The 15,230-nt window shown below is 36.7% G+C and overlaps 4 protein-coding genes across 4 annotated transcripts; 1 reads left to right on the forward strand and 3 right to left on the reverse strand.

Moving 5' to 3' along the window:
- Nucleotides 1-1,625: 1,625 nt before the first annotated feature.
- On the forward strand, nt 1,626-2,942 carry LOC128858777 (protein AAR2 homolog). The gene has a single exon (XM_054095281.1). The coding sequence runs from the start codon at nt 1,729-1,731 to the stop codon at nt 2,854-2,856; it is 1,128 nt and encodes a 375-aa protein (XP_053951256.1). The 5' UTR covers nt 1,626-1,728; the 3' UTR covers nt 2,857-2,942.
- A 46-nt stretch (nt 2,943-2,988) lies between these two features.
- LOC128858782 (uncharacterized) lies at nt 2,989-3,659 on the reverse strand. The gene is made up of 2 exons (XM_054095285.1): nt 3,302-3,659; nt 2,989-3,244 (listed from the first exon to the last, which is right to left on the reverse strand). The coding sequence occupies exons 1-2, from the start codon at nt 3,394-3,396 to the stop codon at nt 3,001-3,003; spliced, it is 339 nt and encodes a 112-aa protein (XP_053951260.1). The 5' UTR covers nt 3,397-3,659; the 3' UTR covers nt 2,989-3,000.
- A 4,609-nt stretch (nt 3,660-8,268) lies between these two features.
- Nucleotides 8,269-9,018, reverse strand: LOC128858783 (uncharacterized). The gene is made up of 2 exons (XM_054095286.1): nt 8,746-9,018; nt 8,269-8,675 (listed from the first exon to the last, which is right to left on the reverse strand). The coding sequence occupies exons 1-2, from the start codon at nt 8,965-8,967 to the stop codon at nt 8,349-8,351; spliced, it is 549 nt and encodes a 182-aa protein (XP_053951261.1). The 5' UTR covers nt 8,968-9,018; the 3' UTR covers nt 8,269-8,348.
- Nucleotides 9,019-13,510: 4,492 nt separating this feature from the next.
- LOC128858789 (uncharacterized) lies at nt 13,511-14,266 on the reverse strand. Its single transcript, XM_054095293.1, has 2 exons — nt 13,988-14,266; nt 13,511-13,917 (listed from the first exon to the last, which is right to left on the reverse strand). The coding sequence occupies exons 1-2, from the start codon at nt 14,207-14,209 to the stop codon at nt 13,591-13,593; spliced, it is 549 nt and encodes a 182-aa protein (XP_053951268.1). The 5' UTR covers nt 14,210-14,266; the 3' UTR covers nt 13,511-13,590.
- Between the last annotated feature and the right edge of the window lie 964 nt (nt 14,267-15,230).

Consider the following 15,230-nt stretch of genomic DNA (forward strand, 5'->3'; position numbering starts at 1 on the left):
TTTTACAAAGTTTGAAACTATTTTTATTCCAAAGACAAAAAAGAAGAAAAAAAAACACGTGTTCAGAATTTTGCAAGGAGTGTGTGCATACAAGGCAAGTAGATACCTTCGTACTATATAACTATATAAAGTAAAATCTGTGAGGAGTCAGGATACTATAATTGTTTTGCTAACAGATGTTTTTAGTTCTAAACTAATGCTTTTTTTCCTGATGCTACCACCTAAATTTGTTCTATAGCCAAGAGCCGCGCTGACACTGCTTTGAAAATTGCCATAGAATGGTACGAGTAATAGAGCGAATGTAAAATGTACATATACAGATCGATATTATTTAATATCTCTTAATTTTTTATTTTTTGTATGCTTTTTGGGACATTTGAGAAATTAAAAAAGGAGAATCAAGAATATTGATCTATGAACACTTCACACTAAATTTACGAAAAAGTAAACTACATTTTTTTTATGTGAATTCTATAGTAATTTTCTAATGATGATTCATTCCGCCCTGCGCCAGAGCTGCTAAAATTTTGTTTTGTTTTCTCTAACTGTTATACTCTGATTAGGTCAATGCGTGGCATTTTCTACCCTCTGCAAAAAGGGATTGTTTTAGTCATAGAACAAATTTAAGAGGTAGGTTTAAAATGTATGTTTTGTGTTTGGGGTATACTAATACTATAAACATATTAACGGATCGATTGATATTTATATATGTATATATATAATTGGCCCTTACACCCTTTTTAGGTGATAGGCTGACCTCTTCCTTCTATTTGTGGCGTGCGTTGTTGTTGATGTTGTTTCACAAATGGAGGGACCTACAGTTTTAAGCCGACTCCGAACGGTAAATATTTTTTATGAGGAGCTCTTTATGCCATGATAAATACCGCTATTAAGCTCTGACAACGCCTTGGTGCAGATCCAAACTGGTCAACTCCTGTAAAGAATAACATGGAAGAAAATTAGATTGCTGATGAGTTTGCCAGAAAGGGGTGGACTGAATTGGTGTCAGAGGTCACCCACCCGGTTATCGGCATCATCCTGACTGTTGCTAATGGGAAATTGCACAACTTAATTGTCAGGAAAGCGCAGAACAGATGGAATTCCATTTCTTCGTGTGTTATTTCGAGAGCCCTTTGGCCCCAGTGCAATACTCGCAGGACTTAGAAAGTCCTGCAGACTCTCCACCATTTCCATGCGTAGCCATTGGACCATCCTTTCTTCGACAGCCCAGGGCAGCGCTCCAACCTAAATCCCACTTCATCAACAGTTCTGGTTGGCTGTTATAACAACGTACTCATCCATAGGTAGGTAAAAACTACAGAGAGGTGTGGCCAATATTAGACCGATTGGACGAGTGCATGTGAAATGAGCGGGCGGAACTCTGCCGCCAAGTACTCGATGACGCGGAGGCCGAAATTAACCAACAAAATGCTTCACTGTTGTATATGTCCTTCTAAACATTATTGGCAAAGCCCCATAAAACTTTTGCGGGAACGCTTTGTATATTGCCAAGAGTTAACTTATTTTGTCGGACTCTTTTTTCTAGAGGTACCTGGTTATTTGAAATAATCGGTTTGTAAGCCATTTAAATAAATTTCTTAAACGGTACGGCAGCACTCGAATGCGTACACAAATATTTTAAACAGCTGTTTTTGTTTATTGAAGTTTATATTTTGCATTTCTATTATATTTCAAATAAAACACATTTTTTAATAAGTATTGTGAATAATGAATATTGACGAATCACATTTGGAAATGGAGCCTGGGTTGGCGAAACAACTACTTGCTAGCGGTGCAGTGTTGGTAATAACAGGAGCACCAGTTGGTACAGAATTCGGCATTGATCTGTGTAACTACAAAATTGGTGAAAAATTTCGTGGTGTAAAAATGATACCACCTGGTCCACATTACATCTGGTGTGCATCATGTGGCCCTTACGGTGATGTGGCGCCACGAGTTGGATTTGTGCATTTCTTCAAAAGCGAAGAAGTTGTAGTTCGTGAGTGGAACGAACGTGATGAAGAAATGCAAGAGAGTCAGAGTAATGACCGCGAACTGGAAAAGAAACGAATACGGGACAATCTAAAGGAGTTCGATAGTTTTCTGGCACCCTATGACTATAGATATTACAATAAGTGGAAACTTCTAGTCGACAAAGTCACCGAGTCTACAGTAGATCGATGCAGACCAATATTGGGACCGATACGCACAAATGTGGAGCTGCAGTCATGCCCAGATGAGGATAGGCCACGCGGTACACCACATATCAATAGCCTGCAACAACAGTGTGGCAAAACAACTGTAAATGAGAGTGACTTGCTACCGAATTTGAAACCGGTTGAAGGCACTGCACCACGTTTCACCCAGCTACCAGAGCGGGTTCCGCAAAATGCTACACCAGCTGAAATTTCGCGAAATAGTATGGATTGTGTGGATGCAATCACGAAGCTTGTTGGTAAATTTCACAGCTCGGAAGCGTTGATCGAGGAGGAACAACTGGCCTTTGTATTCTATTTAGTTGGCTGCTCAGTGGAATCGTTGGCACATTGGCTTAAAATTTTAAATTTGCTGTCACACTCGGAAAAGGCTATACACGATTTCAAAATTCTGTATATGAAATACTGTGAGGCATTGATGCAACAGTTGCCGCATCTGCCAGAAGAACTGATGGAAGCAGGTGAATATAACACAGTTTATAAAGATGTCAGATCGTTGCTCGTAAACTTAAATATGGGTGGCTTGGAAGCGAGTGCAGATAAACTTATGAGAAAGTTGCAAAAAACTTTGAAGTGGGAGTTCGACGGATTGCTAGATGAAGATCCTGAAGATATGCCAGTTGTGGTTGAGATTGCATAGACATAAAAAAATATTTATAGCTAACTTTTAAAATGTTTGAATTCTATTGACACAAATACATACGTACATATATATATATATAGCATATAAATAAAATAATATGAATTTGTAATAAAAAGTGTATCGTAACATTAAAAAATTGAATTATTTGTGCTTTTTAGGTTCTTCTATTTTTGTTGCATCATCTGTGCTGGTATCTATATCTTCATCGTTTCGTTGTTGAAGTGTCGGTTTTTGTTCTTCAACGTCTTCTTCTATCTGTGCTTTCAAATCGTCTGCAATAGCTTTATCTTCATCCAGTTCCAAAGAGTATTGCGCTGCCAATTCTTCCAAACGTTTTTGATTTTTTTGCAAATATCCTGGTAGCCAAAATATGGTTTGCACCATCCTAGAATTATTTGGATTGCGTATAATACACTCTAATTGCTTTCAAAAATAAACGTACTTGATTAAAATGTAACCAGAAAAGGCCAAAAGCAAACATGTGAATGAAGCTTTGAACATATTCCAATAGTCAACAATAACTTGTTGATGCTTCATTGCGTGTGTTTTGAGTTTTATTTTTTATTTTACTAATCCTTAACAATGAAGGCAAATATTAACACATTTACTTTTTACTATCCTTGTTTGTAAATAAATCGTATTTAACTGTTAATGCTTCTTGGATGGGTTTTGCTTTCCTTTACAACGTTGCGCCTAACATTAAAATATTCCTTTCGTTGTACATAACAGATAAGGAAGATGAGTTGCCATTTGTTATGGTCTATTGGTAACCGTGGGTTACTTAATTTAATACGTGTCCGTAAAATTTGAGCAGTTGGTCATAGATTATGAATTACCGAGATTAATACAAATCAATAACGTGTACCTGCATTGATTGTAGCAAAGAACATACATACAAAACTACTTAAAGGAAAACTATATGCATCATAAAGTGTGATGCAAACATGAACTGATGATTATTACACTTCCCAAAGGAAATGTATACAAATAACTGCGTTGATACCTTCGTTTGTGCACAAGGCCGAATACCTTTCACGAAGTAAAAATATGTTTACTAGTGAGATTTAAAGTTAAAATCAGTTATTCCGAAAATTGTCCTATCATAACTGTAGCTATAACGATTTGTAAAAATAATCTTTTTTTGTAATACATAAATTGATCCAAAAGTACTCGGAGTACATTCTGTATAAAAAGTACTGGGGATTGTTCAATAAAACGCAAATTCTTTAATCATCAAAATTGATTTTGTCGCCTTCAAAATAGGCTCCATTCGAAGCAATACACATATGCCAACGATTAGCCCAGTCAGCAAAACACTTTTTAAATGCGTTTGAAGAGATCTTCTTCAACTCCTTCAGCGAATTCTCCTTAATGGCCTCTATCGACTCAAAGCGGCGTTCGCGGAGTGATAATTTAAGTTTTGGGAAAAGGAAAAAGTTACAGGGGGCTAAATGCGGTGAAAAATGATGATATTTGTCGAGTTTTTGGTCAAAAAAGTGTTCACAATATGAGCCTTGTGAGACGGTGCGTTATCATGGGGCAAGATCCATGAGTTTTCTTTCCACAAATTGGGCCGTTTTCTACAAACATTCTCTCTCAAACGTCGCATAACTTCCAAATAATATTTTTTATTTTCCGTTGAATCATTTGAGATGAATTTCGAGTGCACAAATCTATGATAATCAAAGAAAACGAAAAGTGACTTTCACTTTTGACCAACTTTGGCGTGGTTTTTGGGTTACGGCTCATATGGATAGCGCCATTTAGGTGCCTGTTGACTGGTTTGCATGTCAAACTCATATATCCACGACTCATCATGCGCTGGATAAACGTTGGGTACGAATTCACTTGCTCAAGCTTGTCTACAGCCACCTTCTTTCCATGAATTTTTTGAAAGAAATTCAACTCTCTTGGAACGAGTCGAGCAGCCACGCGTCGCATGCCCAATTGATGGTGTAAAATGTTGCGAATTGATTCGTGAGACACGCTAAGGTCACGAGCTACCTCACTCAAACTTAAATGATGGTTTGATGGCTTTCCAGCACCATTTCCTTGACTTTGTCGACGTTTTCATCCGTTGAAGATCGGGGCAAATCTTCCACGTCTTCTCGGTCCTCTACAAAAGCCTTATACAACTCGTAGACCCGTGCTTTTGATAAAACATACTCACCATAGGCTTTCTGCGGCCGCCGTAGCCGAATGGGTTGGTGCGTGACTACCATTCGGAATTCACAGAGAGAACGTAGGTTCGAATCTCGGTGAAACATCAAAAATAAAAAAAAAAAACATTTTTCTAATAGCGGTCGCCACTCAGCAGAAAATGGCAAACAATGTATTTCTGCCGTGAAAAAGCTCCTCATAAAAATATCTGCCGTTCGGAGTCGGCTTGAAACTGTAGGTCCCTCCATTTGTGGGACAACATCAAGACGCACACCACAAATAGGAGGAGGAGCTCGATATTTTTATCCATAGTGAAAATCGCAGAGCGCAACTGCGGTTGACTGATATAATTAAATGCCAAAAAACTAGCAAATTGACAGATCAATCTCAAACTATGCGACACCTAGAGTTGTTGTACCAACATTCCAGCAAAATTTAGACATATGTATGTGTAACGCGCGCTTTTTAAATGAACAATTTCCGATATTTTTTTGACAGAATGTATATTTAGAAAATTCAAAATACAAGTTTAATTCTTAAAAGTGATATTATCACCTTTTAAGTACTCCCCATCAGCTGCAACGCACTTATGCCAGCGTTTGATCGAGCTCTCGAAACAGTTCTGGAACGCTATTTTCGGTATATCCATCCGAGCCATCCTCGACTTTTTCATTACTTCCTTTCGCCTGTTAAAACGCGTTTTCTGTAGTGGTTTTTTGACTCGATCAAACCGGAAAAAAATTGCAGGGATCCGATGAATTCAATCGGTCAAAAATTCACGAGTCCATCACTTGTTTTCCCACAAATACGTTTTTTGGCGAATCGCTTTGCGTCTCGTAATGCTCAAATAATAGTCTTTATTAAGTGCCTGACCTTCTGGCAAAAATTCGTGGTGTACAATACCGTTGTAATCCCTAAAAACCGTGAGCAACGCTACTTCTTGACTGATAATTACGGGTTTTTTGTTTTTTGGTTTTGGTTCATTTGGAGTTCTCCACTCACTCGTCTGATGTCTGAATTGCATGTCGTACTCATATACGCACGCCTCGTCTCCAGTTATGATGCGTTTAATGAATGTTGGGTCAGATTCAGCCTTGGAAATCATATCTTTGGCGATATTCGATATCAAGGAGGTCTCTTTTTTGCACGAAATTTAGGGAACAACTTTGCAGCAACATGCCAATGTTCTGAACGGATCCGTAAGAAATGTTCAAGTCCTCTGCCAGACCTCTGATGGTTAATTTGCGGTTATTGACCAACTTTTCTTTCACTTTATTGATATTTTCACCAGTTTTCGATGTCGACGGCCTTCGTCATCTTCGATGGACTCACGATCTCTTCTGAAGTGTGCATGCCACTCGATTGTTTCTTTAGAGCAGCATTACAGTTTCCCAACATTTGTAAGGCATTCATTGGATCTATTTTCCTCGCAAAATTTAATACAAAGTTGTTCTAAATTCAAATCCAAATTTAAAACTGTAAACATCGAAAACATTTGCATAGGTAGATATACTCAAAACGGCGCAACTTTCCAATCAACGAATCATTGCTGGCATCGTTGATCGGTTATTTTATATTTCAGAGTCGTCGTGGTACGGAATTTTCAAGAAAACTGAACATAAACATAAATTATTATTTAATAACTCATTTACAATATTCATTCTTTTCCCACATATCATTTTCACCTCATATTTACGCCTGGTAACTACTATAACTTTCAGATTGTGTTTCTTTGGATCTTAGGGTGCGACCAGAGTGAGCGCTGAAAGCCGAGCCGAGATTGTCAGTGTGATAAAGATTGTCAGTGCGATAAAACTGATTACATACAAGTCAATACAAATAAGCTTGTGTATAACACACTGAACGCCGACAAGAGTAGAGAGCAAAGCCGATGAGTGCGAGAAAACAGTTTCAAATCGTTTTGCGCGCTTTTTTGTATTGTTGATGTTTACTTTTTAGAGTGCAGTTGTGTTTTTTAAATGTTTAAAAATAAACAAAAATGGATATCGATCAAATAATAAGTGAAATTTTTTCCCGGCCTGCTTTGTGGGACCAAAAAAACATTACCTCAGAGACACTATCAATCTTTCGCAAGAAGTTACTGGCACCTTAATAAAATTTGTCCAGTTTTTGTTTAGTTTCACACCTATCTTGTCCAGAATGTAATAAAATGTTTCAATTTTCATTCGGGTATATTGTTGAAATTTAGCTCGATATTTTCTTAAATCATTATATAAATGATGAAATTCACCAAATTCATTCCTTTTTAGTGTAATTGGATGTTTTCCAAACTCTTTTGTGTTAATAATTGCATTAATCACACTAGGAGAAGCAAAATGCTCGTCATCAGATGAATCCATTACCGTGTACAGCAATTTTATAAACACAAATGAACAACAAAATTAAATGACATAAGAGCAAAACACATGGAATAAACAGAATTTCAGCGCTGATTCTCGCATTCACTGTGTTATATACAAATTTTCTTCTCGCATGAAAATAAGCGTCAATAAGCTCGGCTCGGCTCCGCTCGGCTCCGCTCGGCATCAGCGCTCACTCTGCTCGCACCCTTAGAAGGTGCCTTGACTTATTTAGCCAGCAATTCATACTGCTTTGTTATGTCTTAGAATTGGCTTCTCCCTACAACTTTGAGTTGGTGTTGTAATATAAATGGAGCGACCTAAAGTTTTATGCCACACCCAGACCGTATAAATATATTTGCGGACTTGCCATTATTGTCATTGCCTTCGCGGAGCGACGATTATTATAAGTAGAAGAAAATGTATGTCTTTCGTTTTTTCATATTAAGGTTTGGAAGGAGAAACAAATCAAATTAATGAAATCACCCTTTTAATGGTGAGTGGGCGAGCTTTATGGTGAGCGTGTTGTTGTTTTCTAAAATGGAGTGATCTACATATTTACGCCGCCTCTGAACGGCAGATGTTTTTTATGAGGAGCTTTTTCATGGCATAAATGAACTCAGAAATATTCCGAATGTAAATTTTCAAGCACCAACCCTTTCGAACACAGCGTTCGCACGAGAGTCGGTTCCACGTAACCAGAACGACCCGGATTTATATCCGGCCACGAACTGTCACTTCAGCAGCATTCCTCGTATACGCACGGGGAATGTTTATGCTGCTACGACGACAACAACAATACAGCTGTCATATAAAGTATTTAACCATATCGTCGTGTGTGACCAAATTAAGGAAATCAATGAGGTGACAGGAAAAACACAAATTAAAATTATGCTTGCGAAATTTTATTTATCATGGGCCGGATATCTCTGTGGTAAGGCCAGCCTTCGAACCTTAACTCAATTTTCTTTATTTCTCTTCCACTACATGACCTTCTAAGCTGTACTTGAATTTCTCCTCATCTTCGTGGTACAAAATTGCTTCCATGCGATAGAAACCCGGATTTTTAATACTTTTTAACTTGTCCGAAGTAAAGGGATATTCTTTTACGTAGTAAGTATCCTTTACGATCGGGCAAACATACGGTGACGGTGCATTCGAGTACTTCACTAATGACTCGTAAACATACATTCTATAATATATTTTCAGGAAGTCACAAATACCCATTGCGGGCAGTGCCATCATTTCAGTATATTCTTCATTTGCTTCATCGGCTCTTTTGAATACTAATTTTACCTGCAAAGTAGAGAAGATATATTGAAGATTTTAAATTAAAATTTATAAAATTATGAAAAATTACAACAACCTTCCATGTATTATCCATGTCAATAAGTTGCTCCACTTCGCCATTAATTTTCACAATATCCTCGCTTTTATCCAGCTCCACCTTAACTTTAACTATATCTTCAGCCTCTTTGTCTGCTGTCAGCTTGTCCAAAATTAATTTGTAATTTGCTTCCTGTTCTGCAGCGTAAGCTCTGGTGTAGCTAAGTAAAATTATATAAAAAGCCAACAAATGAAGTTCCATTTTAATATCTCAGCAGCTGATTTTGTAATGAAGCGCTGAAAACTGAATTATTAGTTTTCAACTTGGCCTGGAGAATTTAGAAAAAAATCGAACACGCGAATGTAACTATAATATGGACCATTTCAATTCAGAGATAAAATTAAACATGAAACGGAAATGTTTCAAATATGTGACGCGTATATTTTTATGTACTACATGCATGCATGTATGTATAACTTTTCATTTGTCCCTGCTACTTTAATCAAATCTCGTTAAAAATGAAAACTTTACCATTTTCTGTTCAAATAAGTAAATGTGAATATGGAACGTGTTTTGTTTGTAATACTTTGCTTGCAGATTTTTGAAACAAAAACAAAACTCTCCGCGTATTTAGAGCAGCCTGGTGTTGTATGGATATTGGGGGAAAGGGAAGTCAATGTTTAGTGCATTTAGGGTAAAGAGAGTAAACTTAGAATACGCATATATGACGGGGTGGCCGCAAAGTTCAGCACACTAGTGACATGCAGTGGAAGAAGCTCTAAATCTATAAAAATACTGTTATTCGGGCATTCACTGTATGTCCGCTGATGCACTATTTACAACATTTTCACAGCGAGACTACCATGCTACCAGTTAAGGAAGTTAGGCAAGCAATTCCTGAAGGAACTACCTCTGGAGGCACTTGCTGAAGGCTGAGTCGCCTCAGAGGCACATCGAAGAAGGATATCTCTTCAATTTAATTGACGAGAATCAGAATTTTACACAACACCCACTGAATCCACCAGTTTATTGGCAGGCTATAAACTCCTGTCCCGCGAATATCGTTATCGGAGTCCAACCACCACTCACCACAGATGAAGAGCTTCGCGAGACCCGCGTCCTCTTGACACAATAGCGTTCCGCATATTGTAGTAGCTTAAACTTCTACTTATTTAGAATCGACCTCGATGGATTCAATATATTTATATGGGTACTCACCCCGACACTAACCACCTGTTCATATACCCCTCAAACCAATTCACCTAACACACCTCTCCCTTTGGATTCAATCTGTCGAAACAACATGTTTTCTGGGCCTATCACTCACTTAACTCCCTACTCTTTTTGGATCTAATCCGTCAAAACAACATGTTTCCCATATATTATATATATATAATTGGCGCGTACACCCTTTTTGGGTGTTTGGCCGAGCTCCTCCTCGTATTTGTGGTGTGCGTCTTGATGTTGTTCCATAAATGGAGGGGCCTACAGTTTCAAGCCGACTCGGAACGGCAGATATTTTTACGAGGAGCTTTTTCATGGCAGAAATACACTCGGAGGTTTGCCATTGCCTGCCGAGGGGCGACCGCTATTAGAAAAATGTTTTTCTTAATTTTGGTGTTTTCACCGAGATTCGAACCGACGTTCTCTCTGTGAATTCCGAATGGTAGTCGCGCACCAACCCATTCGGCTACGGCGGCCACCATATTTTGCATGCCTACCGTTAAATGAGATAGACGTCAATGACCAGTCACTTCATCGTACTTGACAGGGCTTGATAAACTGCTACGACCCACTAACGGCACACCGAGAATGTTCGGAGGTTGCGACCTGCTTTAACGATATTCAAATCAATCGTTTCTCCCTGGCCTTTCACAGGTAGATAGCAGTAAAAAAAACCTATACTCACTTGCGTTGACTTCCACTCATAAATAAAACATTACTCTTATTTAATATTTTTCAAAAACTGTAAGCTTATTTATTTACTCAATTATTGTTTATATATTGTATTAAAATCAAAAGCATTATGCCGTATAATAAAATCAACCGAAAATATATATTTTTATTTGTCAATTATGAATGCTATTAGTGCTCCCATTGAAGCTTAAGTACAATTACATGCAGATACATATGTACTAATATAGGGCTTATAAATACAAGTATGCATGTTTTCATATCCGTGGGGATATTTACATACATATGCATTGTAATTTAATTTAGCTGGATATTGATACAGAGTGAGACACAGTTATATATTTGTATTCTCACTTTACGTAAGTTTATTATGTCTTTTGTATATTTTTTATTATGAAATACTGGTTCATTCTTTTGCATAGGCTACAATATTTAGGTACTATATTTAAGTAGAGCTCTTAGAACGCTCTCAACAAATTCTACAAACTGTATTTAATACATAATGTCTAATAATATTTTTTTACACTTGCTACAAAGCAAAAATGTACACGACTAAGGTAATCAATTATGTAATCACATTAAATTATTAACGACTCAAAAACAAATGCCTTAATTTGCAAAACAGACTACTACAGCAATACATACATACATAAGTAGATAATTTAAATTTTAACATAAATGTAACTCACACAAAATAGGCAGATCGCTTACAAAAATCGCTAGGTATTTTAATCTTTATGGTGAACTCAGAATATTTATTTACTCGCATGACAGGAGCAGCTTCACCACTTTTATAGTTCATTTTAAATACAATTGAAAGAGGGTGAATACGATATTGTTTAATATTCCTGCAAACCAATATAAATACATAATAACGCTCGTTTACAGGAAGAACGTCATAACCCAAATAAATGCGCTCCTTTTATGCTATGTAAAAAATTAATAGCGATATCTCTTAACATTAGAATAAAATGTGTTTTTTTTACTTTTACCATGAGGGGCCATAGTAATCCTTGAAGCTGTTCTCTGTTTCTCAAATTTTAAATTTTTTGAGCTATTAACTTCCTCCAGCGATTGAGCGATATGTAGTTAGTATTGGTATGCACATGTTTCTTCTCCTATTCTTCGCCTGCATTACGTTTGTCAACTGCTATCGTAAAATTATCACTGGTTTAGGTTTAACGGACGATGAGACCCGGGAAACATCACTTAACATATCATACTGTCATTCTCTGGTGACGTATTAAGAATTTTATGCCTGCAGGCTATGCTACCAGGGTAGTTAAAGATGCCAAAAATTACTGCAATATCTTTTGGTTGGTACCTCTACAATTAATACGAGTATATGCCTACTGAAGCGCGCAAAATTTTGCTGTACTTCTAGTAGCAATTAAATTATATTTAATTGTATTGAAGATGACATTTTTTTTTAAATCATAGGTTAACAATAATTTATCTGCATCACATTTACAAAGTAGAATAAAAAACATATTTTAAACTCAGCTGGGCTGGCGTTAAAATATTTGGCTGTACGCCATCATATGCGGTGCCATAAAGTCAAGTGGTTCACTGCAATATTTTCAGTGGAAGAAAAAGCATGAAGCCAAATCCATTGCAAAGGGTTGGTTAATTTGCAATGTAAATGAACCCTATGACGCATAATCATAGTCTCGGGTTAAACACAGGTTTTGTTAAAATTGTACCAAGTATTTGAAACTGGGTTTATTTTCTTTAATGCTATAGACAATTTAGTATTATGCTTCAGTAAGAACAAGCATTCGCATATGTAAATCTATTAAATTCCAATTTTAACTGATAAATGAATGTTAATAAATTTACAATCAAATATTTTTGTTTTACTGCTAATTTTGAAAATTTAAAACGACAGAAGAGCAAAAAGTAAGTTAATTTCGAATAAAATTAAGTATTTAATAATAAATAAGTTAATTTCGAACAAAATTATGTATTTATATTAATAATAAATATATTGGTATACATCTGTGCTTACAATAATAGCAGCCCAACATATTACAAAATTTTGACTACTTGTTTACTGTTTATTTAATTTTTTAATATTTTTTATAGAAACATAGTTCATACTACAACAAAAATCAACTAAATTAAAAAACTTTCAGAATTTTTATAAATTTATATACAGGTTTATAGCCCATCGAGGTGCCACTTTAAAGTGGCTGAAAGTTCGATTTGATTTTTGATAATTTTTTTTGTTGATAAAAAGCATTAAAACATTTCAGTGTGCTGAAAATACTCAAATGTTTTACCAATATCTGATCGTTTATTATATCAAAATCTATTTCAGTATAAAGTTTTATGCCACACCCAGACCGTATAAATATATTTGCGGACTTGCCATTATTGTCATTGCCTTCGCGGAGCGACGATTATTATAAGTAGAAGAAAATGTATGTCTTTCGTTTTTTCATATTAAGGTTTGGAAGGAGAAACAAATCAAATTAATGAAATCACCCTTTTAATGGTGAGTGGGCGAGCTTTATGGTGAGCGTGTTGTTGTTTTCTAAAATGGAGTGATCTACATATTTACGCCGCCTCTGAACGGCAGATGTTTTTTATGAGGAGCTTTTTCATGGCATAAATGAACTCAGAAATATTCCGAATGTAAATTTTCAAGCACCAACCCTTTCGAACACAGCGTTCGCACGACAGTCGGTTCCACGTAACCAGAACGACCCGGATTTATATCCGGCCACGAACTGTCACTTCAGCAGCATTCCTCGTATACGCACGGGGAATGTTTATGCTGCTACGACGACAACAACAATACAGCTGTCATATAAAGTATTTAACCATATCGTCGTGTGTGACCAAATTAAGGAAATCAATGAGGTGACAGGAAAAACACAAATTAAAATTATGCTTGCGAAATTTTATTTATCATGGGCCGGATATCTCTGTGGTAAGGCCAGCCTTCGAACCTTAACTCAATTTTCTTTATTTCTCTTCCACTACATGACCTTCTAAGCTGTACTTGAATTTCTCCTCATCTTCGTGGTACAAAATTGCTTCCATGCGATAGAAACCCGGATTTTTAATACTTTTTAACTTGTCCGAAGTAAAGGGATATTCTTTTACGTAGTAAGTATCCTTTACGATCGGGCAAACATACGGTGACGGTGCATTCGAGTACTTCACTAATGACTCGTAAACATACATTCTATAATATATTTTCAGGAAGTCACAAATACCCATTGCGGGCAGTGCCATCATTTCAGTATATTCTTCATTTGCTTCATCGGCTCTTTTGAATACTAATTTTACCTGCAAAGTAGAGAAGATATATTGAAGATTTTAAATTAAAATTTATAAAATTATGAAAAATTACAACAACCTTCCATGTATTATCCATGTCAATAAGTTGCTCCACTTCGCCATTAATTTTCACAATATCCTCGCTTTTATCCAGCTCCACCTTAACTTTAACTATATCTTCAGCCTCTTTGTCTGCTGTCAGCTTGTCCAAAATTAATTTGTAATTTGCTTCCTGTTCTGCAGCGTAAGCTCTGGTGTAGCTAAGTAAAATTATATAAAAAGCCAACAAATGAAGTTCCATTTTAATATCTCAGCAGCTGATTTTGTAATGAAGCGCTGAAAACTGAATTATTAGTTTTCAACTTGGCCTGGAGAATTTAGAAAAAAATCGAACACGCGAATGTAACTATAATATGGACCATTTCAATTCAGAGATAAAATTAAACATGAAACGGAAATGTTTCGAATATGTGACGCGTATATTTTTATGTACTACATGCATGCATGTATGTATAACTTTTCATTTGTCCCTGCTACTTTAATCAAATCTCGTTAAAAATGAAAACTTTACCATTTTCTGTTCAAATAAGTAAATGTGAATATGGAACGTGTTTTGTTTGTAATACTTTGCTTGCAGATTTTTGAAACAAAAACAAAACTCTCCGCGTATTTAGAGCAGCCTGGTGTTGTATGGATATTGGGGGAAAGGGAAGTCAATGTTTAGTGCATTTAGGGTAAAGAGAGTAAACTTAGAATACGCATATATGACGGGGTGGCCGCAAAGTTCAGCACACTAGTGACATGCAGTGGAAGAAGCTCTAAATCTATAAAAATACTGTTATTCGGGCATTCACTGTATGTCCGCTGATGCACTATTTACAACATTTTCACAGCGAGACTACCATGCTACCAGTTAAGGAAGTTAGGCAAGCAATTCCTGAAGGAACTACCTCTGGAGGCACTTGCTGAAGGCTGAGTCGCCTCAGAGGCACATCGAAGAAGGATATCTCTTCAATTTAATTGACGAGAATCAGAATTTTACACAACACCCACTGAATCCACCAGTTTATTGGCAGGCTATAAACTCCTGTCCCGCGAATATCGTTATCGGAGTCCAACCACCACTCACCACAGATGAAGAGCTTCGCGAGACCCGCGTCCTCTTGACACAATAGCGTTCCGCATATTGTAGTAGCTTAAACTTCTACTTATTTAGAATCGACCTCGATGGATTCAATATATTTATATGGGTACTCACCCCGACACTAACCACCTGTTCATATACCCCTCAAACCAATTCACCTAACACACCTCTCCCTTTG

This window comes from Anastrepha ludens, chromosome 2 (genome assembly GCF_028408465.1).
Source record: "Anastrepha ludens isolate Willacy chromosome 2, idAnaLude1.1, whole genome shotgun sequence".
Lineage (NCBI taxonomy): Eukaryota > Metazoa > Arthropoda > Insecta > Diptera > Tephritidae > Anastrepha > Anastrepha ludens.

Bases quoted from the DNA above. Each gene is read 5' to 3' on its own strand.
- LOC128858783 (XM_054095286.1), bottom strand. From the start codon at position 8,967: ATGGAACTTCATTTGTTGGCTTTTTATATAATTTTACTTAGCTACACC. The intron at 8,676-8,745 runs GTTGTTGTAATT...TCTACTTTGCAG, and splicing joins ACATGGATAATACATGGAAG to GTAAAATTAGTATTCAAAAG.
- LOC128858777 (XM_054095281.1), top strand. From the start codon at position 1,729: ATGAATATTGACGAATCACATTTGGAAATGGAGCCTGGGTTGGCGAAA.
- LOC128858789 (XM_054095293.1), bottom strand. From the start codon at position 14,209: ATGGAACTTCATTTGTTGGCTTTTTATATAATTTTACTTAGCTACACC. The intron at 13,918-13,987 runs GTTGTTGTAATT...TCTACTTTGCAG, and splicing joins ACATGGATAATACATGGAAG to GTAAAATTAGTATTCAAAAG.
- LOC128858782 (XM_054095285.1), bottom strand. From the start codon at position 3,396: ATGAAGCATCAACAAGTTATTGTTGACTATTGGAATATGTTCAAAGCT. The intron at 3,245-3,301 runs GTACGTTTATTT...AAATAATTCTAG, and splicing joins TCTGGTTACATTTTAATCAA to GATGGTGCAAACCATATTTT.